At 50.5% G+C, this 26,294-nt stretch overlaps 2 protein-coding genes across 3 annotated transcripts in view; both read right to left on the bottom strand.

Annotated features, from left to right (window-relative positions):
• DGKD (diacylglycerol kinase delta) overlaps positions 1–1,656 on the bottom strand; it is a 121,289-nt gene extending 119,633 nt beyond the window's left edge. Inside the window, exon 1 of one of the 2 annotated variants that reach the window (XM_024243619.3) lies at positions 1,467–1,656. In XM_024243619.3, coding sequence (XP_024099387.1) covers positions 1,467–1,622 — 156 coding nt within the window. In that variant the 5' untranslated portion in view covers positions 1,623–1,656. Of the gene's footprint in view, positions 1–480; positions 722–1,466 lie in introns of those variants that run through there. The other variant, XM_024243620.3, reaches the window with a different exon arrangement.
• A 7,451-nt stretch (positions 1,657–9,107) lies between these two features.
• SAG (S-antigen visual arrestin) overlaps positions 9,108–26,294 on the bottom strand; it is a 36,787-nt gene continuing 19,600 nt past the window's right edge. Inside the window, exons 8-15 of the mRNA XM_002813006.3 lie at positions 25,615–25,699; positions 23,453–23,525; positions 20,068–20,205; positions 16,386–16,463; positions 14,635–14,658; positions 12,768–12,823; positions 9,713–9,722; positions 9,108–9,321 (exon numbers count right to left, since the gene is read on the bottom strand). Of these exons, the coding sequence (XP_002813052.1) occupies positions 9,216–9,321; positions 9,713–9,722; positions 12,768–12,823; positions 14,635–14,658; positions 16,386–16,463; positions 20,068–20,205; positions 23,453–23,525; positions 25,615–25,699 (570 nt within the window). The 3' untranslated portion in view covers positions 9,108–9,215. The remainder of the gene's footprint in view (positions 9,322–9,712; positions 9,723–12,767; positions 12,824–14,634; positions 14,659–16,385; positions 16,464–20,067; positions 20,206–23,452; positions 23,526–25,614; positions 25,700–26,294) is intronic.

Genomic DNA, 26,294 nt, shown 5'->3' with positions numbered 1-26,294 from the left:
CCTTAAAGGAAATCTCTCCTGCCTCCCCAGGGCAGGTCTCTGCCCTGAGTTTCCACAGCACTTACAATGTTGTCATGTCAGGTGCACAGGTGTCCATCTCCCAACTAGACTGAGAATCCCTAGGTGTAGAAACTGCCTTCCATCTTACGCTCCTGACCATGGTTCCAACACACAATACACATCCACGTTTACGACCTGTGACACCCTGGGCAAGTCATTTAACCTTGATTCTATTTCTATTCCAATTCCAAAAGAAGAGATGATAGCATCCAACTTATTGGGTTCTCACCAGTACTAATAAACTAACCACGTTAAGTGCTGTAAAGCTAACCCAAGAAAGTGCCTGGCACATAGAAGGCTTATTAAAGAATTGTTATTTGCTATTGCTATCATTATCATCACTACTGCTACTGTTATACCCGGAACAAAGCAGGTGTTCGGTACCTATTTGCTGAATAACTGGAGCACTTCACAACAAACCTGTTTGTAACATGTTAGGACCTCAGGTTCCCCCATCGCAGGTATCAAAGGCTGACAGAAGAGAAGGTTCCCACGGTGAACAGAACGGCTGAACCTAATCCGCCCCGGAGGAAAAGCGCACTGCAGCAGGAGGAGAAAGTCCGTGCCAACCGGATCTGCCAGCGCTGTCCCAGGGACCCAGCCTGCTCGAGGCCACCTGTCCAGCCACCTGCCTGAGGAAGCAGTGTTCTAACCCGGCGGGCTCACCTGGAGCAAAAACCGTAAGCAGTTTTCAATAGGAAGCACAATGGGAAAACAAACGGTGCAACTTTCCTCCTGCAAAAAGGACGTGCGTCTTTATCTAACATTTAGCGTCAGGAGTTCTCCGTGGAGAGTTGGGTGCCAAGCGGGTGCGCGGTCCCCGCTTTGCTGAGAGAGACGGTCACTGAACGCGCATCCCTTCCTTCCCTTTTGGGATGAAGGGGTGAAGGGGTGATCCCTCGCACCCGGGTGCGAGCGGACTTCTGAGGGCACCACAGGGAAGTCTGCAGGGCACTCGCGGGACACCACCCGACTGCTCCTGAGAAACGTGCAGAACCGGGGTTTGGGGACCGCGCACGCCCGCGGGGCGCAGCCGGGAGCCCCCGCGTGGGACCCGCTCAGTGGCACGAGCGCAGTCCCCCGCATCTAGGCCTCAGTTTCCTCCGGGTCCTCGGGGCCCAACTCGGCGCGCGCCCCCCGCCCAGCGCGCGGCCCCCGGGGGCGCCCACCTGCGCGCCCCCCGCCCGGCCCCGCAGCCGCCCGCCGTCCGTCGGGGGCCGCGCGCTCCGCCCGGGGCGCCGGCCCGTTACAGCGGCGGGGCACGCTCGACCGGGGCGGTGACGCCCGCGGGACCCCGGGCCGGGCCGAGCCGGGCCTGGGCGGCCGCTCGGGCAGGGCCACGGGCCTCGGCCGGGGCTGCCGCGGCGTGAGGGGCGCGCGCCCGGGCCGCCGCGCCGCGGGCTCACCTTCTGTCGGATCTGACCCGACGTGGACACCTTGCGGATGAGCTTCTGTGGGGAGCCGGGCTCCGCCTCGGGCTCGCTGTCGGACGACTCCTCGGGCGGCGGCGGCGGAGACGGTTGCGGCGGACCCGGCGGAGGGGCGCCCGCCGCCGCCGCCATGCTGCCGGGCCAGCGCGCGCACCGCGGGCGGGGGCGGGGCGGGGCCGGCGGGAGGGGCGGGGCCGAGGGCGGGCCGGGCCGGGGGCGGTGGGGGCGGCCTCCCGCCTCTCCTCGCCGCGCCCCCTGCCGGCCATGCGCGCAGCTGCAGACGGGGCCTCGCGGCCCCTCCCCGCCCCCACCTGAAGCGTCCCGGGGACCCCCGCCCACCTCTCCGGGCCGTGGCTTCTGTGTGTTATTTCTGGACGTGTTCTTGTTTCTGTATTCACTTCTTAAAACATCTCTACTCTTCCGCATCAAAATATAGGTAACCTCAGGCAGGCCGGGGCTGCGTCTGTCCTGCCCAGCCTTGTGTGGCCGAGTTTGGGGCGAGCTCGAATGCGCGCGCGCGTGCTGGAAAGAGACCCCGGTACTGGGATGGGCCTCGGGACGCCAGAGCTGGGATGCACCGCTCCATCTGGGAAGGCTTCCTGGAGAAAACGGTTCTTAAGGAGAGATGGAAAATGTGAGCAGGAGTTGTGACTAGAGAGGGAACTGTGTTCTAGGCAGAGACCAGATTTGTGCAAAGGCCTGGAGGCAAGAAAGAACGAGTGTTGGGCGAAGACGGGGGAAGAAAGGGAAGCTGGTGCTTAGAGCAAGGAAAATGGCATTAAGATATGAGCCTCGGGGCGGGCAGGTCGAAGCGGGCTTTGGAAACCAGATAAGGGGTTGGAAGGCAGCAGGAAGCCCTTGAGGGATTTAACCCTGGGCGGGGCTGGGTCACCACGCTGGGGCCTGTGATCCGGGCTTTGAAGTTATCAGGGCAGGTGGACGCCCTGGATTACCGAGGGGCTGAGAGATAGAGACGTGGACTGAGATCCACGTGGGGAGTGACCAGCGACTGGAGGGAGACAGAGGTGACAGGAACGAGTCCCATGTTTCCCAGGGGGGCTGCTGGATAGTGGGCGGGTGGGGTCCAGCCCTGCTCTGGGCAGAAGACGAAGAAGTGCAGCTAGAGATAAGATCAGCTAAGTTTTCGGTGCCATCCAGATGGAGCAGGGCTTGGTGCCACCCAGAGGAAATGCTGTCCATCTGTCTGCCCTGCTCTGAGGGTCAAATCAGTAAGGGACTGCCCAGGTGTGCCCTCTCCCTGTCAAAGGGCTGCTGCTAGAGACCCCACCTGCCAACAGGCAGTCGCTGGCCGCGCCGCCCTGGGCAGTGACCTGGGGCTGCAGAGTGGCATCTGGCATGGGGACATGGCCAGGGGCATGGGCTCACGGCCAGGACAGAGGAGGACAAGGCCTAAGGCAGGAACAGTCTGGGACAGGCCAAAGGCTCCACGGTGTCCCAGGGTACTATAGCCACTAGCCACATGTGGCTACTTAAATTTCAATTAGTTAGAATTAAGCATTCCGTTCCTCAGTCACACGAGCCACATTTCAAGGACTCAGTAGCTGCATGTGGCTTAGCAGCTGCCACGCTGGATAGCACAAATATAAAACACTTCCTCCGTCCCCCCAGAAAGTTCTGCGGCACAGTCGCATGCTGAACTGTGTCCTCCCGTAATTCATATGTTGAAGTCCTAAGCCCCAGTACCTCAGCATGTGACTGCATTTGGAGTTAAGGTTTTTAAAAAGGTAATGAAGTTAAAATGAGGTCACAGGGGTGGTCCCTAATCCGGTATGACTGGCGTCCTCATAAAAAGAGGAGATGAGGACACAGACACACACAGAGGGCAGCCCATGTGAAGACACAGGGAGAAGATGGCATCTACAAGCCAAGGAGAAAGGCCTCCGATGGAACTCCCCCTGCCGACACCGTGATCTCGGACTTCCAGCCACCAGAACTGAGAGCGTCAATTCCTGTGGTGGAAGCCGCCCGGCCTATGGTGCAGTGCTCTGGCAGCCCTAGGGAACTCATGCAGGCACAAAGGGCTCCAGCCTCCCCACAGGGTTGGGACTTTTCTATCAATTAACTACATGTGGAGTGATACACAGAGGCAAAACCCTGGGGGGGGGGGGGTGTGCACGGCGGAGGAGGGGCGGGGGCGAGGACGCACAGGGGAAGAAACAGTTCATTCCTTTGTTCCGCGGGGGAGCCGGGTGATCTGAGCAGAGTTTAGGATTGGAATGGATAGGCCGGATACGAAGGGAGTTTCCCAGGAAAACACAAAAAGGGGGAGACTTCCCCCTACCAGGTGAGCAGAGCGGGTGACGAGGGATTTTGGTGAAGCCAGTAGCAAGGCGGGTGCGGGAGGCAGGGAGGTGAGCAGCGGCGCCAGGATGCAGAGTAGCCTCCCGGCCCTGCTCTGAGGCAAGGACTTCAGTCCCGTGGGCACTGGAGCTGGCAAGGGGGTTTTGGAAAGCAGAGGAACTCATGTATCTGGGCAGAGAATGATCCAGGGGAGAGAAGACTAGAAACAGGGAGGCCATTAAAATGCTGTTGCCGACCGGGCGCGGTGGCTCACGCCTGTAATCCCAGCACTTTGGGAAGCCGAGGCGGGCGGATGACGAGGTCAGGAGATCGAGACCATCCTGGCTAACACGGTGAAACCCCGTCTCTACTAAAAATACAAAAAATTAGCCTGGCGTGGTGGCGGGCGCCTGTAGTCCCAGCTACTCGGGAGGCTGAGGCAGGAGAATCACTTGAACCCCGGAGACAGAGCTTGCAGTGAGTCGAGATTGTGTCACTGCACTCCAGCCTGGGCAACAGAGCGAGACTCCGTCTCAAAAAAAAAATAATAATAATAACAAATGCTGTTGCCTACACCTGTTAGGAGCTCAGGGGACATCCAGGCCCCAGAACTCATCATTTTAGAGTCAAGGAGGCAAGGGCATGAACGTGACGGTTAAGAAGCAGAAACTGTGGCTGGAGAGGAGGAAATCTCCAATTGCCAGAAAGTACTGAGATTGTCACAGACAAGAGGAGCCAAGGAGACATGATGACTAAACGCCACGTGGGATCCTAGATGGGATCCCAGAACAGAAAAAGGACGTTAGGTAAAAGCTGAGGACATCAGAATTAAGTATGGGGCTTTAGTTTAATAATAGTGCATCAATATTGATTCCTGGGTAGGAGGAGGGTGAGGATTGAAGAACTACCTATCGGGGATTATTGTGCTGATTACTTGGGTGACAAAAGTGTCTGTACACCAAACCCCCATGACATGCAATTTACCCATGTAACAAACCTGCACATGTACCCCCTGGACCTAAAATAAAAGTTGGAAAGAAATAAGTATATTTTACTGGAAACAACATTTGAGTCATTCAGTGTGGCAAATGTAGCCTACTCATGTAAGGGTTAATAATAGGGGGTTTTTGGGTGTGGGGGACCTCAGTATAACATCTTTGCAACTTTTCTGTAAATCTAAAACTACTCAAAATAAAAAGTGTATTTTAAAAAAAGAGGATTAGGCTTGGTAAGAATTATGTTCTTAAAGCAAAGAAAACTCTGGCATAAATGTTCTTTGATGATGAAGCAGGTTTTTTGTTCTCCTGGTGAGCGCACAGTGCGGTTCCCCTGGAGATCTCAGGAAGGGCTGAGACATCAACTCCCCCAAAGCGGTGGCCTGGAAGAGCACATTCCCTCCGGTGCCTCTTTATTGAATGAGTCACACTATGAATCATCTCTAACAACAGCCTGCTCCGTGAGTCTACCCCACCTTGAGGGCATATCAAGGTGGCAGTAATAACACACTTCACGTCCAACCTAATCCTTCTTTGTGACATGTCAGTGAAGAGGCGCAACTCTTGTCAGAAAGAACCACTTCGCATTGGAGAATATAAAAGGGAAACTTGAAAACATGGGAATCATCCAATTTTTACCCTGAACTAGGGTCATGATTGACAATTGGAGCAGCACATTTCTCCACTGCATGTGACATACAGCTTCTGGTCCCCAAGAATGTGAAAACCAAAAACCACCACACACATTTCCAAATGTCCCCAACTCCCAACCCGCACCTGCCCTACTCCTCAAAGATCAGTAAATGCAACTCAGTCCTGTGAAATTAAACTGGAAGGAAGAAAGGTTTTTTAAATGTTAAAGGAGTAGGAAAACAGACACCCTAAAAAAGAATTAACTACACATGTGACAAAATTGCAGAGAACTAAATACACACACTAGTACAAATCCAGTTGTGGAGATCTCAGTCAGATGAGCAGACTGGTCCCACGTCGATACCCCGCTGGGATATTGTACTGTAGCTTTACACGATGTTGCCACTGGAGGAAGTTGGGTAAAGCGTTTCTGGGGTCTCTCCGTATTACCCCTTACAACTGCATGTGAATGTGCAATTCTCTCAATGAAAATTTCTTTTTTTTTTTTTTCTTTTTGAGATGGAGTCTTGCTCTGTTGCCCAGGCTGGAGTGCAATGGCACGGTCTGGGCTCACTGCAACCTCCACCTCTTGGATTCCAGCGATTCTCCTGCCTCAGCCTCCTGAGTAGCTGCGATTGTAGGCACCTGTCACTATGCCCAGCTAATTTTTTGTATTTTTAGTAGAAACGGGGTTTCTCCATGTTGGCCAGGCTGGTCTTGAACTCCTGACCTCATGATCCGCCCGCCTCAGCCTCTCAAAGTCCTGGGATTACAGGTGTGAGCCACCGCGCCCGGCCTGAAAATTTCAATGGAAAAAAAATAGCAAGGGCCAAGGGCAGTTGTTGTTGAATCCTAAATGCTAATCTCCCTCCCCCAACTCCACCAAATTCTCCTACTTCCATTCAGCACCATACAGTGGGCAAAGGTCTAGTTATAGACTCAGGGACACCAGCATTCAAGCCTTGACTCTCACTAGCTGTGTGACCTTGTGTAAGGTACGTAACCTCTCTGAACCGCAATTTCCTCATCTAAGGAATGTGAATGATGCTACTGATTTATAAGTACTACTGAAATGGTTACATATCAGATGTGAAGTACTTGGCACAAGGTAGGCGCTCCATCAATGGCAGGGATCCCCCTTCTCCAGCCCTTCATTGCTGGTTGCAGAACTTTCTCCATGCAGCACCTTCAACTGCTCTGTACCCCGTTTCTTGCACTGCACCTGTCCCAAAAACTCTGGGCCACACATTCAACCTGCACATAGACTTCCTGCCTCCTGATACCAAGGGACACTACATGCCAGTAGACAGCCCCACACATGTGCAGGCTGAGCTGAGCCAAGCTTCCACTTTCTGCTCAGGGCAGCTGGCTGCTCGCTTCCTCCCCCAACTCCCTCCCCAGCGTGGCCAGCTGCAGGCCATAAACAAGCCAGCACCTGGAGGGCGTATCGAGACATTTTGGCACCAAAATAACTAGGAGGGCAAGGGCTGTGCTGACCTCTGCTCTCCAGGGATTGGTCTTCCAGCCCTTCCCTCCAGCTCTCTCACCCATGTAGTTCCAAAGGTCGGGCTTATTAACATCCACCCTGACTTAGGATGTCCTGGGGTCAAGCAATGCAGGAACCAACGGGCTGGTCCTCTCACCAGGCACCACAGGGCAGAATCCCAGGCCCTGGGCTAGCCCAAGAGCTCTAGCAGGAGCTAAACACAGCAGCCTGTGTGCTGTGGCAGAGGACAGGGGAAGGGCTCAGTGCAATGGGGAACAGCTTTGGGAATCCTCAGAGGAGTGTGCCACCCTGGCCGTCCCTTGTCTGCGTGCCCTGAGGGGAGCATGGGTTGAAATGGTCAGGCACCATTCCCTTAGCATAGAGAGAAAAAGAATGAGGGACTGTGTCTGATCCTGCTAACCCGCAGCCTGAAGGACCAATCTTCCACCTGTAGTCTAGTGTGTTATAAATCCTCCTCCCAATGCCAGGATGCCTGAGTCAACACACGGGTCCACACCTCGGTTTGTCTGGGATCCCATCCAAGCTTCCCAAGTGGAGCCTCCTCATCTAAATCCCCATCTCCAGGACCCAAACAGCTGGAATCCTGCTGAACAACCCCAGATGTTGGGAACCTTCATGTATATGGAACCCATGCCCTGGCCAGCCCTCTGTCGCCACGTTCCATCCCAGAAGCCTGATCCATATGTACTCCCCATCTAGAACCCCTCCCACTCACCCTCTGCCTTCCGTGAGTGGGTTGAACTATGGAGGAATCTCCAACCCCCATTTACCCTGCTCCCTTAAAGCATGGACCAGAGATGGACCAGAGCCTACGCATCCCCAACCCCTCTTTGGCTGCCATGAGCCTGTTCAGTATCTGTGCCATCAGCAGCAGGCCTGGTGGGTACCTCAGGGCAGGAAGGGACCCCAAAAAGGAAAGGCCCTGGTATCACCTCTATTATCCCTCCTCGACCTGCAGTTCACCTTCCTCCCTGACACTCAGAGTGCTCTCCCCTATGCCTTTCATGCCCAATCTCAAGTAAGCCCATGTGACTCACAATCAACCCCTTTTTCTGGGACTCTCCATCTCCAGGGCTGGGCTCTGCCATCGTTGACCACAGGGTGTTGATCCTCCCAGCCAAAGCTGAGCCAGTTGGATTCCCCTTCCCAATAACTGTCCACTGGGACCAAGAGATGCAGAGCTGGGAGCGTGTGGTGCTGAGCCGCATGAAGAGCCACCCTGGAGAGTGGGTCCCTGACCCCTGGAGCTTCTCTGATTCCTGCTTACCCCAGGTGCGGCAGCTCAGGTTCGTCCTTCAGTTCTCTGATCACACCAGGGTCCTCCCACTACATTCCTTCTCCCCACCTTAATTTAACCAAATCTGATTTTGTCTCTTGCATTGAATAGAACTTTACCAACAACCCAAAGCTCAAACAGGCACCTGGACCCAAAAGTTGAATCAGTAACCAAGAGTATTTTTGTCCACAGGTGTTCTCTGCCCTGTTTAACTTAGGAGGCTCTTTAGGGGCCTGGAAGTTGGGACTGGTCAGGTAATCAGAAACATACACACCAGGCCAGGCGCAGTGGCTCATGCCTGTAATCCCAGCACTTTGGGAGGCTAAGGTGGGTGGATCACCTGAAGTCAGCAGTTTGAGACCAGCCTGGCTAACATGGTGAAACCCTGTCTCTAATAAAAATACAAAAAATTAGGCAGGCGTGGTGGCACGCGCCTGTAATCCCAGCTACTCAGGAGGCTGAGACAGAAGAATTGCTTGAACCCAGGAGGCAGAGGTTGTAGTGAGCTGAGATCACGCAACTGCACTCCAGCCTGGGCAACAAGAGCGAAACGAAGGAAGGAAGGGAGGGTGGGAGAGAGGGAGGGAGGGAGGAAGGAAGGAAGGAAGGAAGGACGGATGGACGGGAAGGCACTGTTTCCAGAGAAACAGCTCAGACTGGGACTCCTAGGAAAGCCCCTGGACACACCAAGGGCCCCACCTGGTGAACACACTGATTTCCAGACGGCTTCTTTCCCTCATGGGAGCGGTAAGCCCTTCTGTGGGAGGCTGGCCTCCCTCTCCCCAACCCTCCCACTCCAGGGACCCTAAAGGTGGCAGCTTGTGTCATGTCATCAACTCAGCCTCCCCAACAAATCAACCAACTCATGACCCAGGGGAGAACAAACAAGCTTTATTTCTCGGAATAAGACTCATCCTTTCATATGTAGCATAACTCCAAAGGACTAAACTGTGAGGCTTTGCTCGTTGCACTGGTAACTACAGGTCATTTTCCGGCATCCTGAGCTGACATCTTCACTCATCAATGTCATTCTTGTCTCTCTTCCCCTCCTCAGCTTCTCCTGCATCTTTCAGATTATGGCGAGCAAACTCCTCAAAAACTAAATTTGCATCCTGATAACTAAAATAAAACAAACAACATTTTGATCATTGCACGCCCTTTGAAGCTGAAACTGAAACAAGATCCTTGATCTTTTTGCAACGAAGGAACTGATCAAGGTTTTCCCCACGATAGAACATGGGGGCACGCCATTTTCCTCAAGGCTTCGTTTAAAATTCCTTTAACTAACACCAATGGGAGAAAGCAAAGGCACACGCAGAGTGAGCAAGCACACCCAGTGTAACGGTGCGTGCGTGCCGTAAGCACCAGGGAGCAGAGGGAAGTAGCGGGTGTGCCTCCTGAGCCGGCCGGAGAGCTTGGGATATGTGCAAAGACTCAAAGGGGTTTGTGCTGGAGGAGAAGGTCCCAGGGCATAGGACAAATCAGGGCCACATTCAAGAGGCTCACTCACCTTTCCTTAGCTGTAAGCATGGAATAAAAGGGAGGCAGGGAAGAGGGAGAGAGAGACATTTGTTAGTAAAAATTCTATATCATAGCTGTACCTAGAAAATGTCTACCTTTTAGGTGACTTTACAATTTGAGAGATAAGGCCTAGATACATGTAATTCATGATCACTGGGTGTAATTCCTGCCTTCCTGCCTTTCCCACTGGAACAGCTTTTCTCCTTGCATTTTAGCTTAGTTTAGTTTAGTTCAGTTTAGTTTAGTTTAGTTTAGTTAGTTAGTTTAGTTTAGTTTAGTTTAGTTTAGTTTATTTGAGACTGAGTCTCTCTCTGTCACCCAGGCTGGAATGCAGTGGCACAATCTCTGCTCATTACAACCTTTGCCTCCTGGTTTCAAGAGATTCTCGTGCCTCAGCCTCCCAAGTAGCTAGGATTACAGGCATGCGCCATTATACCGGGCTAATTTTTGTATCTTTAGTAGAGAAGGGGTTTCAACTATGTTGGCCAGGCAGGTCTCAAACTCCTGACCTCAAGTGATCTGCCCGCCTCGGCCTCCCAAGTGCTGGGATTACAGGCGTGAGCCACCGCACCCGGCCTCTCCTTGCATTTTAAATCGCTGCTTCCTTTACAATGTGCCACAGCCTTCACCTCCTCAAATGAAACCCCCCCCCAGTCTCACCTCTAGGATGCTTTCCCTGATCAGCCTTGCCCCCCTCTGATGTCGCTTCTCCTTCCTTATTTATTTATTTATTTATTTATTTATTTATTTATTTGAGATGGCATCTTGCTCTGTTGCCCAGGCTGGAGTGAAGTGGCACAATCTCAGCTCACTGCAACCTCCGTCTCCCAGGTTCAAGTGATTCTCCTGTCTTAACCTCCCAAGCAGCTGGGATTACAGGCACCCACCACCATGCCTGGCTAATTTTTGTATTTTTAGTAGAGACGGGGTTTCACCTTGTTGGCCAGGCTGGTTTCGAACTCCTGACCTCAAGTGATCCGCCCGCCTTGGCCTCCCTGCCCAGCCAGTTGCTTCACCTTTCAAAGTATTTCTCCTTCCATGTCCTCTGGACCCCATTGAGGTCAGGGTCGCCAGGGTGCCGTGAGCATGTGCACCCTGGCACCTCCATCTGTCAGGCTTCAGAGGGCTAAGACCTGGGACTTGACGTTCGCCAGCACCCCAGGGTTAGGGTGTGCATTAAAGCTTGAGGACCAACCCCCAGCCGCAAAGTTTTCAATTTCTGTTAACTTATTGATTTTGTTGTTGTTGGGTTATGTTTTCACATGTGTTGTATCCCCAGACTAACTACTATTAATTTGAATGGTTTTTGTACTTTTTTAGCTTTCTGCCCACCTAGTTTTGAGGAGCACAGCAGCGATTTGATGGTGAACCCCTGCTCTCGTCTCTGGTGCCCACCTGGAAGCCAGCACTGGGAGGGAGCGTCTATGAGCGTCGCTACATACAGGGGCCCTAGAGAGGCTAGCTTGTCAAAACATCCCCTGGGCAAGAAATACCCTGCGGCCCACAGTGCTAAGCGAAGGAATGACACTAAGCAGGACCATCAGCCTTGCAGAGGTAGACAACAAGGAAGAATCAAATCAGCATCTTCGGATTCAGTACAGATGCCCTTGACAGGGGACAATAAAAACTTGGTAGCATGTCACAGCACTTATTACACACAAATTACTTGGTCCCCAGGCTCCAGCAGGGCTTAACTACATATAGCTTATGCTTTCTCTGCTTAGAATCTTACCAGCCTAGACTCAGGGAGCCGAGAACCAGGCAGAGAAGACAGGAGAGATGACATTTATCTCTAGAAATCTCATCTATCTCATATCTATCTCATATCTCTAGAAATCAGAATTTTGTAACCATGGGGTGATTTGTCTTAACCTTTGCTCCCAGAAATCTCACAGTACAAAAGATCATTCTTTCATCCTGACATTGTGATATGTTCACCGTTAAGGCCATAATGACTGGAACGTGAAAGTTGTATATGGAAAAGAACTTTAAAAAATTAAGTCAGGCCGGGCACATTGGCTCACGCCTGTAATCACAGCACTTTGGAGGGCTGAGGTGGACAGATCACCTGAGGCCAGGAGTTTGAGACCAGCCTGGCCAACATGGTGAAAACCCATCTCTACTAAAAATACAAAAATTAGCCCGGTGGGGTGGCAGGCGCCTGTAATCCCAGCTATTCAGGAGGCTGAGGCATGAGAATCACTTGAACCCAGGAGGCAGAGGTTGCAGTGAGCCAAGGTTGTGCCACTGCACTCCAGCTGGGTGACAGAGACTCCATCTCAGAAAAACAAACAAACAAAAAAAAGTTATCTTCAGCCAGGTGTAGTGGCTCATGCCTGTAATCCCAGCACTTTGGGAGGATGAGGCAGAAAGATCACTTGAGCTCAGGAGTTCAAGACTAGCCTGAGCAACATGGCAAGACCTCATCTCTACTAAAAATCAAAAACATTAGCTGAGGGTGGTGGTATGCCTGTAGTTCCAGCTACTTCAGAAGCTGAGGTAGGAGGGTGGCTTGAGCCCAGGAGGTCGAGGCTGTAGTAAGCTTGATCACACCACTGCACTCCAGACTGGGTGACAGAGTGAGACTCCGTCTCAAAAAAAAAAAAAAATTATCTTCTTTTAAATGTCTGTTAATGCTTTCAAATGAAACCTGAGGCCTTTGTTTCCAAATGAAATGCAAAATTCTCGTGCTCTCAAATTAAGTTTTTACCTAAATCATCTTTAATTCTAAATCCAGGTCTGTTGACAGCAGAGCTTCTGCTCTTAAATCATTCTTGATAAAACCTCGTGAGATTGTCCCTGTCCAAGAGCAAGGATGCTACGTCTTGCAGACTCCAGCTGAAGGTGGATAATCTACCCGGCTCAGCGCTGAACAGATGGGCCCTCCCTTCCCCCTAGACTATTCACCTTGCAGATCACATGGAATCTCTTACACCTGGCCACTCCCATGCTCTGAGGTGTGGTCAAGAAAGACTAGAAATACATCAACAATAAATCTGCAAGTAGTAAATAATTAAAGAAAGCTAAAAAAGGACATAACTGACCTGGGTCCTCAGGCTGAGGGTGCATGAGGCGGAATGGGACCTCAGTGGCGACTTCACTAGAAAAAAAGAATGAAGATTGGTGTGAATACATACACACACACAATTATAAGTGACACAGCAAAGACCTATGGCTGCAGAGATTCACAAAAGATCCCCAGGCCCAAGCTGAAAGACAATGCAGTGGGATTTTTTTTTTTTTTTTTTTTTTTTTTTTTTGAGATGGAGTCTCGCTCTGTCGCCCAGGCTGGAGTGCAGTGGTGCAATCTCGGCTCACTGCAACCTCCACCTCCTGGATTCAAGCAATTCTCCTGTCTCAGCCTCCCGAGTAGCTGGGACTACAAATGCATGCCACCATGGCCTGGCTAATTTTTGTATTTTTAAAAAGTAGAAATGGGGTTTCACCATGTTGCCCAGGCTGGTCTTGAACTCCTGACCTCAAGTGATCCACCTGCCTCAGCCTCTGAAAGTGCTAGGATTATAGGCATGAGCCACCCTGCCCAGCCTTCACCATTTTAAAGTGCAGAATTCGGTGGCATTAAATACGTTTACGCTGTTATGCAACCATCACCACTATCTAGTTCTAGAACATTTTTATCACCCAAAAAGAAAATCTCATCCCCATTAACCAGTCACTCTCATTTTCCCTCCCTATAGTCCCTGGCATAACCACTAATCTGTTCTCTATCTCTATAGATTTGCCTGTTCTGAATATTGTGTGTAAATGGATTCATACAATATGTGGCCTTTTGTTATTGGTTTCTTTCACTTAGTGTAGTGTTATTAGTATAAGGTTTATCCATGTTGTAGCATGTACTAGTACTCCATTCCTTTTTATGGCTCAGTAATATTCCATTGCATGGATATACCACGTTTCGTTTATCCCATTCATCTGTTGGTGGACATTTGGGTTGTTTCTACCTTTTGGTATTGCAAATAGTGACAGCTGCCTTTTAAATTATGCATGAAGAAGCAGCAAGTTAAGAAACGTTTGAGACAGGCATTGAGGTTATGTACTGCATCATCCCAGCTCTTAGTCGGGCACAGTGGCGTGCGCCTGTAATCCCAGCTACTCCGGATGCTGAGGCAGGAGAATCGCTTGAACCGAGGAGGCAGAGGTTGCACTGAGCCAAGATCATGCCACTGCACTCGAGCCTGGGCAACAGAGCAAGACTCCGTCTCAAAAAAATAAATAAAATAAAATAAAATAAAATGGTTAAAATGGTAAAATTTATGCCAGGTGTGGTGGCTCATATCTGTAATCCCAGCACTTTGGGAGGCCAAGGCAGGATGATCACTGGAGGTCAGGAGTTCGAGGCCAGCCTTGCCAACATGGTGAAACCCAGTATCTACTAAAAATACAAAAATTAGCCAGGTGTTGTGGCACACGCTTGTAATCTCAGCTACTCAGGAGACTGAGGCGGGAGGATTGCTTGAACCCAGGAAGTGGAGGTTGCGGTGAGCCAAGATCATGTCACTGCACTCCAGGCTGGGCAACAGAGTGAGACTACATCTCAAAAAATAAAAAAAATTTAAAAAAAATGGTAAAATTTATGTTATGTGTATTTTACCCTCCCCCCCAACACACACACACACAAGCTGGCTGCGTGGAGTGTGCCAGTTTTCTGGGTGTGTATGTGTGTGTCCTTACCCAGGCATAGGTCTAGCTGTGGTCCCAAAGAAATCTGGTCCCAAAGAAACGCCTATGAGCCACAGTTCTGTGAGGCATCCGAAGGCAAAGCATCATTCCTAACACCTATGAGCACAACTGCCCAGAAAGCAGCTTTCACCAGAAACCGTTTTGGAGCCCCAGGTTTGCTGCCTTTGATATCTTGAGAAACAATCAAACAAGGAAGGTGAACAGGCTTACCTGGAGGTGAGCTCTCCCAGAAAGCTAGAAAACACAAACAAATGCCTGTGGTTAACTGTCACAGTGGTAACACGACCCTTTCCCATGATTCAGAGGCAGGACACAGCCCAGCTCTCATGGCCCTTGCACCCGAACTCACAACGTCCAGGGTCTTCCCATTCCTTAATGTTCAACTTCATTACCTGTGACTTCATCTCTTTCTCAAGATGATTAGTTTAAAAAGGCCAGGCATGGTGGACCATGCCCGTAATCCCAGCCCTTTGGGAGGCCGAGGTGGGTGGATCACTTGAGGTCAGGAGTTCGAGACCAGCCTGGCCAATGTGGTAAAACCCCATCTCTACCAAAAATACAAAAATTAGCTGGGCATGGTGGCAGGAGCCTGTAATCTTAGCTACTCGGGAGGCTGAGGCAGGGGAATTGCTTGAACCTGGGAGGTGGAGGTTGCAGTGAGCTGAGATCATGCCACTGTACTCCAGCCTGGGTGACAGAATAAGACTCCGTCTCAAAAAAAAAAAAAGTTGGCTGGGTGCGGTGGCTCACGCCTGTAATCCAGTACTTTGGGAGGTTGAGGCAGGCAGATCACTTGAGGTCAGAAGTTCGAGACCAGCCTGGCTAACATGGTGAAACCCCATCTCTACTAAAAATACAAAAATTAGCTGGGCATGGTGGTGGGCACCTGTAATCCCAGCTACTCAGGAGGCTGAGGCAGGAGAATCACCTGAACCTGGGAAGTGGAGGTTACAGTGAGCCGAGGTCATGCCACTGCACTCCAGAGTGAGATTATATCTCAAAAAAAAAAAAAAAAAAAAAAAAAAAAAGTCAAGCCCTAACATTCAAGATAAGTCACAAGGGGTCATTATGAAATACCTTCTGGTTGCTTTCCTTGACTGCTAAAAGAAACTCCACCCTGTTTTTAGATCCTTTTATGCACTATCCACTGTGAAAAACAAAAACAAAAACAAAACACTATGCTAACGAAAAATGCAAAATAGACCCATGTTCTACTTTGTTAGAAATTTGGGAAACTCTTTTTTAAAACCCTTATTTTACTCAAGGGAATTCTTTACTACTTAGAAATATGAAACCTAGGCACAGACTTGCCTTTGATGGCAGAACTACCCAAGGCTCATCCAGGTAAAAAGCCAAAGCCTTTGGCAATGGAATTTGAAACGAAAATGAGAATTCAAGTTTTTCCCTTTTGGTTAAGATTAAACAAATGGAAGAAATTGGCTTCCCATGAAAATGAAAGTGGAAACCTGTTCCCTTAAAACTCTGAGATATTGGCACTCTTGTAAGAAAAGAAGACTCCTGTGCCCTGTGATTACATGTGTGAGAGGGGAGGGAAAAGTCCCCACTTTATGGATGGATACCTTCTAAGATGCAAAAACATGAAGATTTACTGAGAGTTCTTTCACAGCAGTTTTTCTTTTCTGAAGGATAACATTTGACTAATCTTCATTCTTGCACATCAACTTCTACCACATGCACATATGCACATGTATTTTTGCAAAGTGGCGCTAAGAGTGCACACATTTCAGAGTCTGCTTCTCCACTCTTTCCCACCTGACATTTTATCAGACAGAAGCATGGTACTAGACAAACAGAATCTCTCCGAAGCTCTACTTGGTAATCCTTGGTAGAAGCTGTGGGCCTTTCCTTGCTTTCTGTCTCCCAGTCATTCAGGAAAGGAACAGTTCAGACCATCTAAGAGCAGGACAGAGCAGCCCGAGGGTTGGTGCTGGGACACTTACCCTGACACCGTAAGCTTCACCTTGATCTGGTAAGACACCAGGATCCCCAGGACGGTCCGGTCTATGCCCTCCTTAATGCTGCCCAAACAGAAAGGAAAAGGAGAAGGATGATGGAGAGCAGAGGAGGGTGAAGAGCAGATGGGCAGCCTTTCCGTTCCAGGCAGGCACGCCGTCATGGAGGTTCTCCAGGGACTGGTGAACTCACTGAGCTTCCAAAGTCCTAGAAGTTCACGTACTTGGGGAGTGGGTGTGGGGACTCCTTACATGCACTGGAGGAATTCCTGTGTCTTCTCCTCTAGAAGTTCCCAGAGGGCAGAGCGTGCATCCCCCTTCTCTGTGCTTGACCTCTGTAGATGCACATCCCCCGGTCATCCTCCTCGGCAACTCCCTCCTACCACTTGCCAAAACTGCAAGCCCCCAAGTCCTCCAGCAGGCTTTGCCTGCCTGGATTATCTCACCAACTCCTCCCCCATGTGCCAGGCCCCTTCTCTGAGCTCTGTGGCCACCTGCAGATTCAGCCTCAGAAGCAGCCCACGAGCTGCCCTGGCCTGCCTTTGCTACTTCACCCCCAGCTGTGTCCCAGCGCCCCCCGCGCCAGCCTTGCCACACAACCCTGCACCAGAATGCCCCCTCCTTCTCTCCTGCCTTCCAAGATATCCAGCTGTGTGTCCCCAGCACCCAGCATCAGACCTGGCACCAAGTGAGAGCTGTCAATGTTTAAGTGAATGAGCAGGATGTGTGAGACCCTCGGATGTGTCCCCAAAGACAGTGCAATGTGACGTTCCTTGACAGAAATGTCATTCCAGATCCCACTAATATGGACTGAAGTCCTACTATCTGGCAGGCACTGTGCCAGGCATTTCATCACAGATGCTTATCGCGTGGGATCCAACGCGGAGGACATGAGTATACCAGGATGTCCAATAACAGGAATTAAGGTATGAAAAAAATCATGAAATGCTAACAAAAATCATGTAAATAATGATAGAAAAAAAGCCCGAGAAACCTGAAGGCTACAGTCAGAAGGCAGGGGAGGATGGAACAGCTCTGGATAAAGAGTTGGGGTGGTGGCCAGCAGGTGCTGGGCCTGGAAGAAGACGTCAGCTCAGGAGCCTCTGAGGGGAGGTGTCTCAGACCCATGTTTCCAGGACCACAGTGCTCCCCAGAGAGCTCCTTCGGCTCACTGGTGTCCGGAGCTCCTTTAAAAGAGGACAGAATAGCCGGACACGGTGGTTCACACCTTTAATCCCAGCACTTTGGGAGATCGAGGCAGGCAGATTGCTTGAGTTCAGGAAGTTTGAGACCAGCCTGGCCAACATGGCCAAACCCCATCTCTATTGAAAGTACAAAATTAGCCAGGCATGGGTGGCGGGAGCCTCTAATCCCAGCTACTCAGAAGGCTGAGCCCGGAGAATCCCTTGAACTCGGGAGGTGGAGGTTGCAGTGAGCCAAGATTGGGTGACAGACTGAGACCTCATCTCAAAAAAAAAATAAAAATAATTTTTAAAAGAGGACAGAATATCTTTATGGACTTGCAGATATCTCTGTCAGAATATCTCTGGACTTGCAGAGTATGGCCAAGTACCTGGTGAGGAGAGGATGCCTCCAAAGGGAAAAAAGGGGTACGAGCTTGAGATCCCCCTCTTTGCTGGGATTGACTTTTTTTTTTTTTTTTTTTTGAGACAGGGTCTCATTTTATCACCCAGGCTGGAGTGCAATGGCGTGATCATAGGTCACTGTAGCCTCGACCTCCTGGGCTCAAGCTATCCTCTCATCTCAGCCTCTCAAATAGCTGGGACTACAGGCACGTGCCACCATGCCCAGCTAATGTTTTAATTTTTTGTGGATATGGGTTTCCACCATGTTGCCCAGGCTGGTCTCAAACTCCTGGGCTCAAGCGACTTGCCCACCCTGGCCTTCTAAAGTGCTGGGATTACAGGTGTGAGCTACTCCTCCCAGCTGAGATTAATTCTACCTTGCGCTGAATGGGGCCAAGCAGCTGCTGAACAGAACATGCTCTGCCACGTGCCTGAGAACACCCTGCAAGTCAGAACCCCTGGCATCTTCCTGGGCTGGGAGATTTGCTGTGGAGTGGACTTTGCTCTGCTATTAACTGATTCAGTGGCCTTGGATAAGTCTTTCATTCTGGCTCAACCTCAATTTCCTTACCTATAAAATGCACATAAATATACCTTCCTCATGGAGGTGTGGAGAGTCATAAATGATTTTTTTGTTCTGTTCTGTTGGTTGGTTTTTTTTTTTTCTGAGATGGAGTCTTGCTCTGTCACCAGGCTGGAGTGCAATGGCACAATCTCGGCTCACCACAACCTCCGCCTCCCGAGTTCAAGCGATTCTCCTGTCTCAGCCTCTCGAGTAGCTAGGATTACAGGCACCCACCACCACGCCTGGCTAATTTTTGTATTTTTAGTAGAGACAGGGTTTCACCATGTTGGCCAGGATGGCCTCCAACTCCTGACCTTAGGTGATCCACCCGCCTCAGCCTCCTAAAGTACTGGGATTACAGGTGTGAGCCACCATGCCCAGCCGAGTCGTACGTGTTTAGAAACTAGTCCACACACCATGAAACATTCCCACAGTGTGGTGAGCCATCATTGTTCATCTTACGATCCCTACGCCCTTGAATACATTGATCTAGGCTCTCAGTTTCCCTGATATTCTCTCTCCTGGAGCTTCACAAATGTGCTTTAGAATCTAACACAGTAACTTGGCCAATTATCCTCAGAAAATCCTTTGACTTCCACCTGCTTTCTGCCAATTGTTCACTGTTCCCCACTCTTGGTCTCAGAGAGTGTGAGCTACTGAGCGTCGGGGTCATGGGGTCAAACAATCCAGTCTCCCGGCCATTGGCATCACCTCGGAGGTGGTCTACTGGGGCCACAGAGGGAACCCCCAGCATATCACATGGGGAGGTGGCGGTGAGTGGGCCTTGAGCCCACGACATGCTCCCGGGAAGGGAAGCACAGAAGCGTGGCTTGGAAGGACAGTGGACGCTGACTTGGGAAATTCACTGTACAGTCTTTGCTAGATCTGCTGCCCAAATTCAGCCAGTCATCCTTTGAGTCAGGGTCAGCAGATCAGTACTTAATTTCATTTAAATTTAATGGACATCTAAAGTCATTAGGACCTCCTGCTCTTTACAATTTCTGATGGAAATGGACGAATGAATGAATGAATTAATTAATTAATACAGCCAAAAGCATTACTCAGTTTACATGTTTAGGGCACTACACTAGCTAGTGATGCTTCTGAAAACAGTAGCTGACATTCCTGGAGCACTTTCTGTGTGTCAGGCCCTACGCTTTACATGGATTGTCTCACTGAATCCTTATAACCACTCTATGAGACTTGAACTATTATCGCCCCCACTTTACAAACAGGAAAACTGAGGTTCTCAGAGAACTCAAGGTGTTTTCCCAGGGTCAGCAGCAGAGCTGGGGTTAGCGCACAGCTATCTCCAGGGCCCATGGGTGTAACCCCCACATCACACCAGGGGTGAGAGTGGGATCCTTGTGTGGGCCCATAGGTATGCACTCCACACTATACACACCAGACCACCATGCTGCACTTGCATGCCTGCAAGCCCAGCGGGGTGACGTGAAGGGGAGCAGACCAGCACCAGCCCGCCCTGCCAGGGCTTATTCCCTGAGCCTCGAGGACTCACATGGTGCTGGAGGCAAGGTTTGTGTCCTCATGCTTGATTTTCCCATCCAGGGCAATGCCTCTCCTTTCTCGATTGTTAGCCAGCAAGGGCAGTAGCGTCAGTGTCTTGGTCAAAGTGCTGTTTGGCGGCACTTTTTCTCTAGAGGAAGAAGAACAGAGGAGATTTATAACCATCAAAGCTACCATGGACCCCATGAGCCCCTATTTGACATTAGGCATTTTCCAGGATCCACATCCCCTGATGGACCTCCTGGGAAGGTGGGTTCAGGTGCTTGGGAACTTGCCTTACGAGAAGCAGAACAGTGCTTGTGAAATCTCAGGGTGGGCTGGCAACAACAGGAGGATATTTCTTCAAGCAACTCAGCCTATTCTGAATTTGCTGAATTTCTAGAATGTTCTATGGAGTTAATGAGACAAACTGGCTCGAGAGTCAGAGACCACAGCCTCCTCCTGAGACTTTGTGAACCACACAGTGGCCTGCAGAACCTTTTCGCTGGTGTCAGCAACGAGTCCAGGCCAGAAAGCCTCTTGTCACCAAAAACTGTCACTATAAGGGGGTCACAGTGTGACTGTGTGGTAAGTTGTCTAGAGGGGCAATGCAGGGACCCACAATTTGTGGCTCACACAGACCAAATAGCTTGGGTCCAAAGCAGCACATGCTCTTTCTCTACTGGATCTTCTTCGTCATCAGTTGGGGTATAGATTTCTCAACATCTGACAGATGGCGGGGACCCTGTGCCAACAGGCGGGTCTGGGATCAAGCTGGGGACACAGCAATGTGTGTTTCTCCAGGCAGACACATGGCAGCATGGCCAGGATCATGAAGCAGCCTCTGGGGCTGGAGAGTTGGCTCCTCCACTTACGTGCGTGCTGTGTGCCAGGCCTAGTGCTAAGGCCTGTCCTCAAAACTCTCACCTCACCCTCATCAACCCCATACCAAGCAGGTGCTCCAAGATCCCTATTTTCCAGACAGGAAGTGTGCCCACAGTCACATGGCTGCACACTCTCTGATGGCAGAGCCCATTCATGCCGGCAGCACACCCTCCATCCTGTACCTAGCCAGAACAAGGTGGGGTGTGGCCAGCATCAGGACCATTCTAAAGCTGTCCTGAGACAGCTGGAAGTCTGAACTGCCCCTCTGGGAAAGGACTTCCTTTCCCTAATCAAGTTTCCCTGGATAGGTAAAAGCAGCTGTCCCCTATCCTGCCTCGTGTCTACAGGAAGCTCTTTATGGAAATCTGCCAGAGCCCAAGGTGGCCCACATCCTACCATCTGGGTCCTGGTGGAACTTCTCTTAGTGAGCATAATTTGGGCATTTAAAAAAGCAGAAACAGCACTGTAAAGATGGCTGGAATAGGAAGAGGGCCCTTGGGGTTGGGCTCAGAGGATGGACTTTTTGTGTTTGTACAGAGCTTGCCAAAGGACTATGCCAAGGCCCTGGGGCCACTCCCCAGAGCTTCAGGATGTGGGTTTGGATGGCGGGGAGCAGCTTGGGAGTCAGGTCTGACCTGGTTCCGTGGAAGCCTGCCCACCAAAGCCCCAGAAGCCACAGGGCTCTGGGACGATGGCTCCTGCTCTGCAGCTTTCTGAGTGGCCTCTAGCCTGAGACTCGTCAGCATGGTCCAGTCCAGCTCCCAGGCTCCTCCAGCCTCTGGGGAACTTTGGGATGCTTTCCAGTTTCCTGGGAATCTTTGACCCAAAATGCACCCAACATTTTGAAAGAGGACCAGGTGATGGAATATATATTAGGGGAAAACTCGGCCAGGACCCTTTGCTCCCATGTTGCTGAGCACATGTGGAAAGGTGAACCAGGGCCAAGACCCCCAGGGCACAGGGATGTGCAAGGATCCCCTAAAGGCAGAACAGAGCTCAGGCTTGGCAGAAAGGAGGCAATGAGTGGCGGTTCTTTCCTGTCTCCCTCCCTTGTAGACCTGAAGGTTGAATTTGTTTTGAGTAACAGTAATAGTTTCTCCTAAAGTTGCCTTTTAAATATTACCATATAGGCCGGGTGTGGTGGCTCATGCCTGTAATTCCAGCACTTTGGGAGGCTGAGGCGGGCAGATCACCTGAGGTCAGGAGTTTGAGACCAGCCTGGCCAACAGGTGAAACCCTGTCTCTACTAAAAATACAAAATCGGCCAGGCACGGTGGCTCACGCCTGTAATCCCAGCACTCTGGGAGGCCGAGGTGGGCAGATCACCTGAGGTCAGGAGTTCGAGACCAGCCTGGCTAAAATAGTGAAACCCCATTTCTAATAAAAATACAAAAAATTAGCCAGCGGTGGTGGCGTGTGCCTGTAATCCCAGCTACTCAGGAGGCTGAGGCAGGAGAATCACTTGAACCCGGGAGGCAGAGGTTGCAGTGAGCCAAGATCACGCCATTGCACTCCTGCTTGGGCAACAAGAGCAAAACTCTGTCACAAAAAAAAAAATATATATATATATAAAATTAGCTGGGTGTGGTGGCGGGCACCTGTAATTCCAGCTACTTGGGAGACTGAGTCAGGAGAATGGCTTGAACCCGGGTGGTGGAGGTTGCAGTGAGCTGAGATCTCACCACTGCACTCCAGCCTGGGCAACAGAGTGAGACTCCATCTCAAAAAAATCTATTTCCTTATATTATCTTAAGGAATCAGTTGTCTTTCATCACTCCCCTACCCTAACCTTCCTCTAACCCTGCTAATATTTTTTACATACAACGGTGCTTAGAACATGCCAGCAAGGCAAAGAGTTCAGATCCGGTCGAGCTATCCTCTCAGGGGGCTGGAGGTGGGGGATCATCGCCCCCCACCCCAAGCCATGTATTAAATGAATCTATTTGACTTTGTGGCACACAGCAAAGCTGGGCAGGTCTCTCAGGCCAGCATAAAGGAACCATGGCAGGATTCTCATTTGTTTTTGATTCTAACAAAGGGGAAAAGTCATTCACAACAACCGGCTAAGAATGGATATATTCTAATCCAGTTGTCACTGGTTTAAGATTTCAATTTGAGATCAAAAGATAGGGAATCGTAGCCTGGGCTGACAGTTCATTTGACCATCTTCTGGGAGATGGAAATAGTATCAAATTTCTAACAATTCATTCCAAGGATAAATAGAAAAAGCCAGCTGATCCCATGGTGACATTTCTGTCTTTATTTCTCTCTTCTGCGTCATTCTTTGGCTTGCATTAATCCTCAGAACTCCTGTAAAATGGGCACAGAGGGGTGTGGTTGATGTAGAGCTAAGATGCTAACTTTCTGTGCAGCCCTCGAAGGGAGAAAGAGGAAGGAAGTGGAAGGCTGGCGAGCTAGCTGAACATTCTAGTTCCTTCTTCAGCAATAAACGGCGAGAAACTTGACACAGAATGCTGAGACGCCCAGGAAACGAAACCCCACCAGCTACTCACTGCGCTTCCTCCATAGCCACGGGCTTGACGTAATAATCACTCGAGTAGAGAACCACGTTGGCCACCTGTTCCACTGCAAGGGGAAGACGGGAGTCGGGTGGTCAGCACTGGTGCCCCCACACATGCACGTTCCCTGCGGCCTCCCAGAGTACACGCTGGTCTCTCCTCTCTGATGATGGTTTCCCTCCACTTCCCAGGCTAGGCTTTCTCAGCCCTCAGCTTCAAGGCTGGGGTTTTGAAGTCTTGTCTCCAGGCCATTTCTGGTCACCCATAACCTGCTCTGTATCAACTCCCACCCATGTCCCCTGAGGCTGCAGCTCCCGGGAGACCCCTCCTTTCCCATGCTCAGCCCCATCTAACATCCTCCATCTTACTTCATGAACATTATCCTTCCTATCCTCCAAGAGACTAGCTAGACGCAGCACAGGACTGGTTGGTGGGTGGAACGTGGTGGATAGGAAGGTGGGCTTGGAGCCAGGCTGTTTGGGTGCCAATCTTGGCTTAGCCCCTAACTGCGGGGTAAATTATTTATCTATTCTAAGCCTCAGTTTCCCCATCAGTAAAATGGGGGTAATAATCGCATCTAACTCATAGGGACATTGTGATAATTAAAAAGATGACTTTTAATCACCTTTAAAATTAAGCTTGAGGATTTTTTTAAAAAATAAGGGCAGGGTCTCCCTATATGGCCTAGGCTGGTCTTGAACTCCTGGGCTCAAGGGACCCTCCCACCTTGGCCTCCCAAAGTGCTGGGATTACAGGCGTGAGCCACCACACCCAGCCAAAGTTTGAGGATAAAGAAACAATTTCTGCAAGGCATGCAGCACAGTGCCCAGCCTATAGAAAGCAATTAATATTTTGTTTTAAAAAAGTTAACAGCTATCTGGGTGCAGTGGCTCATGCTGGTAATCCCAGCACTTTGGGAGGCCGAGGCAGATGGATCACCTGAGGTCAGACCACCCTGGCCAACATGGCGAAACCGCCGTCTCTACTGAAAATACAAAATTAGCCAGGCAAAATTGGTGCATGCCTGTAATCTCAGCTACTTGGGAGGCTGAGGTAGGAGAATGGTTTGAACCCAGGAGGTGGAGGTTGCAGTGAGCCGAGATCACACCACTGCACTCCAACCCGGGTGACAGAGGGAGACTCTGTGAAAGAAAGGGAGGAAGGAAGGAAGGAAGGAAGGAAGGAAGGAAGGAAGGAAGGAAAGAAGGAAGGAAGGAAGGAAGGAAGGAAGGAAGGAAGGAAGGAAGGAAGGAAGGAAGAAAGGAAAAGTCTAGAATTCCTTAGTCTTCATGCATCAGGATTTCTGACCCTCATCTGTGATGACTCACAGGGAAAAGTGGTATATGACACCTAGGGCCACTGCTCACCTTGGCTTGCCTGGGAGAGCCCATTTTAGGACTGAAAGTTCCACATCCTCAGTCCTGGGCCCTGGGACAGTCACGCCAAGATGTATAAGTCTAACTTTGTCTTGGTCATCCAATGTTTGAGTTAAAAACTGAACTTAGAGGTTACCCTCACAGGTCATTCTATCATGTCTTTCTCATGAAAGAGCCACATAAGACCATCATATAAGACCCCCTGTGCTTTGATGCCCTTTGAGCTTAGTTAATGTGTGGGAACAATAGGCAGAAGGTGCCTCCCCTGTAGGATATGGGAAGGTCAGCCATGACATGATGGCCATTTGAGCTGAGAGAGTCACACTGCACCATTTACAAAGCACTTCCATGTGGGACCTCTCCTTAGAGCCACACAAAGCCTGGAAAGGCAGACAAGGAGCCCCTGCTGCGGATGCCATCTGGGATCACAGAGCCCACAGCATGAGTCCACAAATTAGGCCTCACCCATGACAATGTGCTCCACCTGTCGACAATGATGAGCACTGTGGGGCCCCTCCAGGAAGGCATGACCATGGAAAGAGATCACTTGTCAGGAATTTTGTTCCAAGACAAAAACCAGCCATAAGTGGGCAGAAAGTTGAATGAGATAACTTGTAAGGCCTTTCTCCCTCCACAGTCCTGCTGCCTATGACAGCACAGACAAGTAGCCAGTTTCAAGGACCCAGAAGGGCCTTATCAGACCAGAGAAGTGACCCCTCAGGAAACAGGATCAGAAATTCTAGAAGACTCTGCCCTCTACTTCTGAGGAGAAGGTCCTACCGAATGCTTTAATCTTCTTCACGGTCTTCTCTGTGTTATTGGTGACAGTCACGGTCACAGGGATGGGCTCCCCATGGAAATAGATCTAGAAAAGTCAGCAGACAGGTCAGAAGAAGAGAACAGATGTGGCGGTGTCTTTAATCTCACAGGTTTCTAGATTCATCTCAATCCCTTTCACTGGAATAAAAGCGGCAGAATTTAAGGAACATGAAGTGATAGCAATACGTTTCTTCTAAGGAAGGGCCTGAAACACATTCCACCCATCTGTGGGAAGCTGGGGAGGGAAATGGAAATGGAGTTCCGATCATCACATCAGAGGAGCCAGGGGCCAGGAGGTTATGGGGGCAGGATGAGTGAAGTGAAAGGAAACCACTGGGAAAGCCAAGGGCTGGCATCCCGCCCAGCAAAGCCCATGTAACCCAGCCCCTGGGCACACCCGCACACGTGTACACACACACAGTGCACACACGGCTGACTGCTGACCAGAGGAACCAGAGCCAGCCTCGGCCAGCAGCTCTCACCTTTTCCCACCATGACACCCCTAAGAGATGACATCGCAGGTGACACCGCCATCCCACATGGTTTCTGCGAAACTTAAATTTCCCAGGAAGTAAAGAATTTGGGATACCACAGCTATTGATGCTCCATGGGTGAACAAGGCCCATGGAGGTGGAGAGGGC

This window comes from Pongo abelii, chromosome 11 (genome assembly GCF_028885655.2).
Source record: "Pongo abelii isolate AG06213 chromosome 11, NHGRI_mPonAbe1-v2.0_pri, whole genome shotgun sequence".
NCBI lineage: Eukaryota > Metazoa > Chordata > Mammalia > Primates > Hominidae > Pongo > Pongo abelii.
This window is presented reverse-complemented; position numbering and strand designations above follow the sequence as displayed.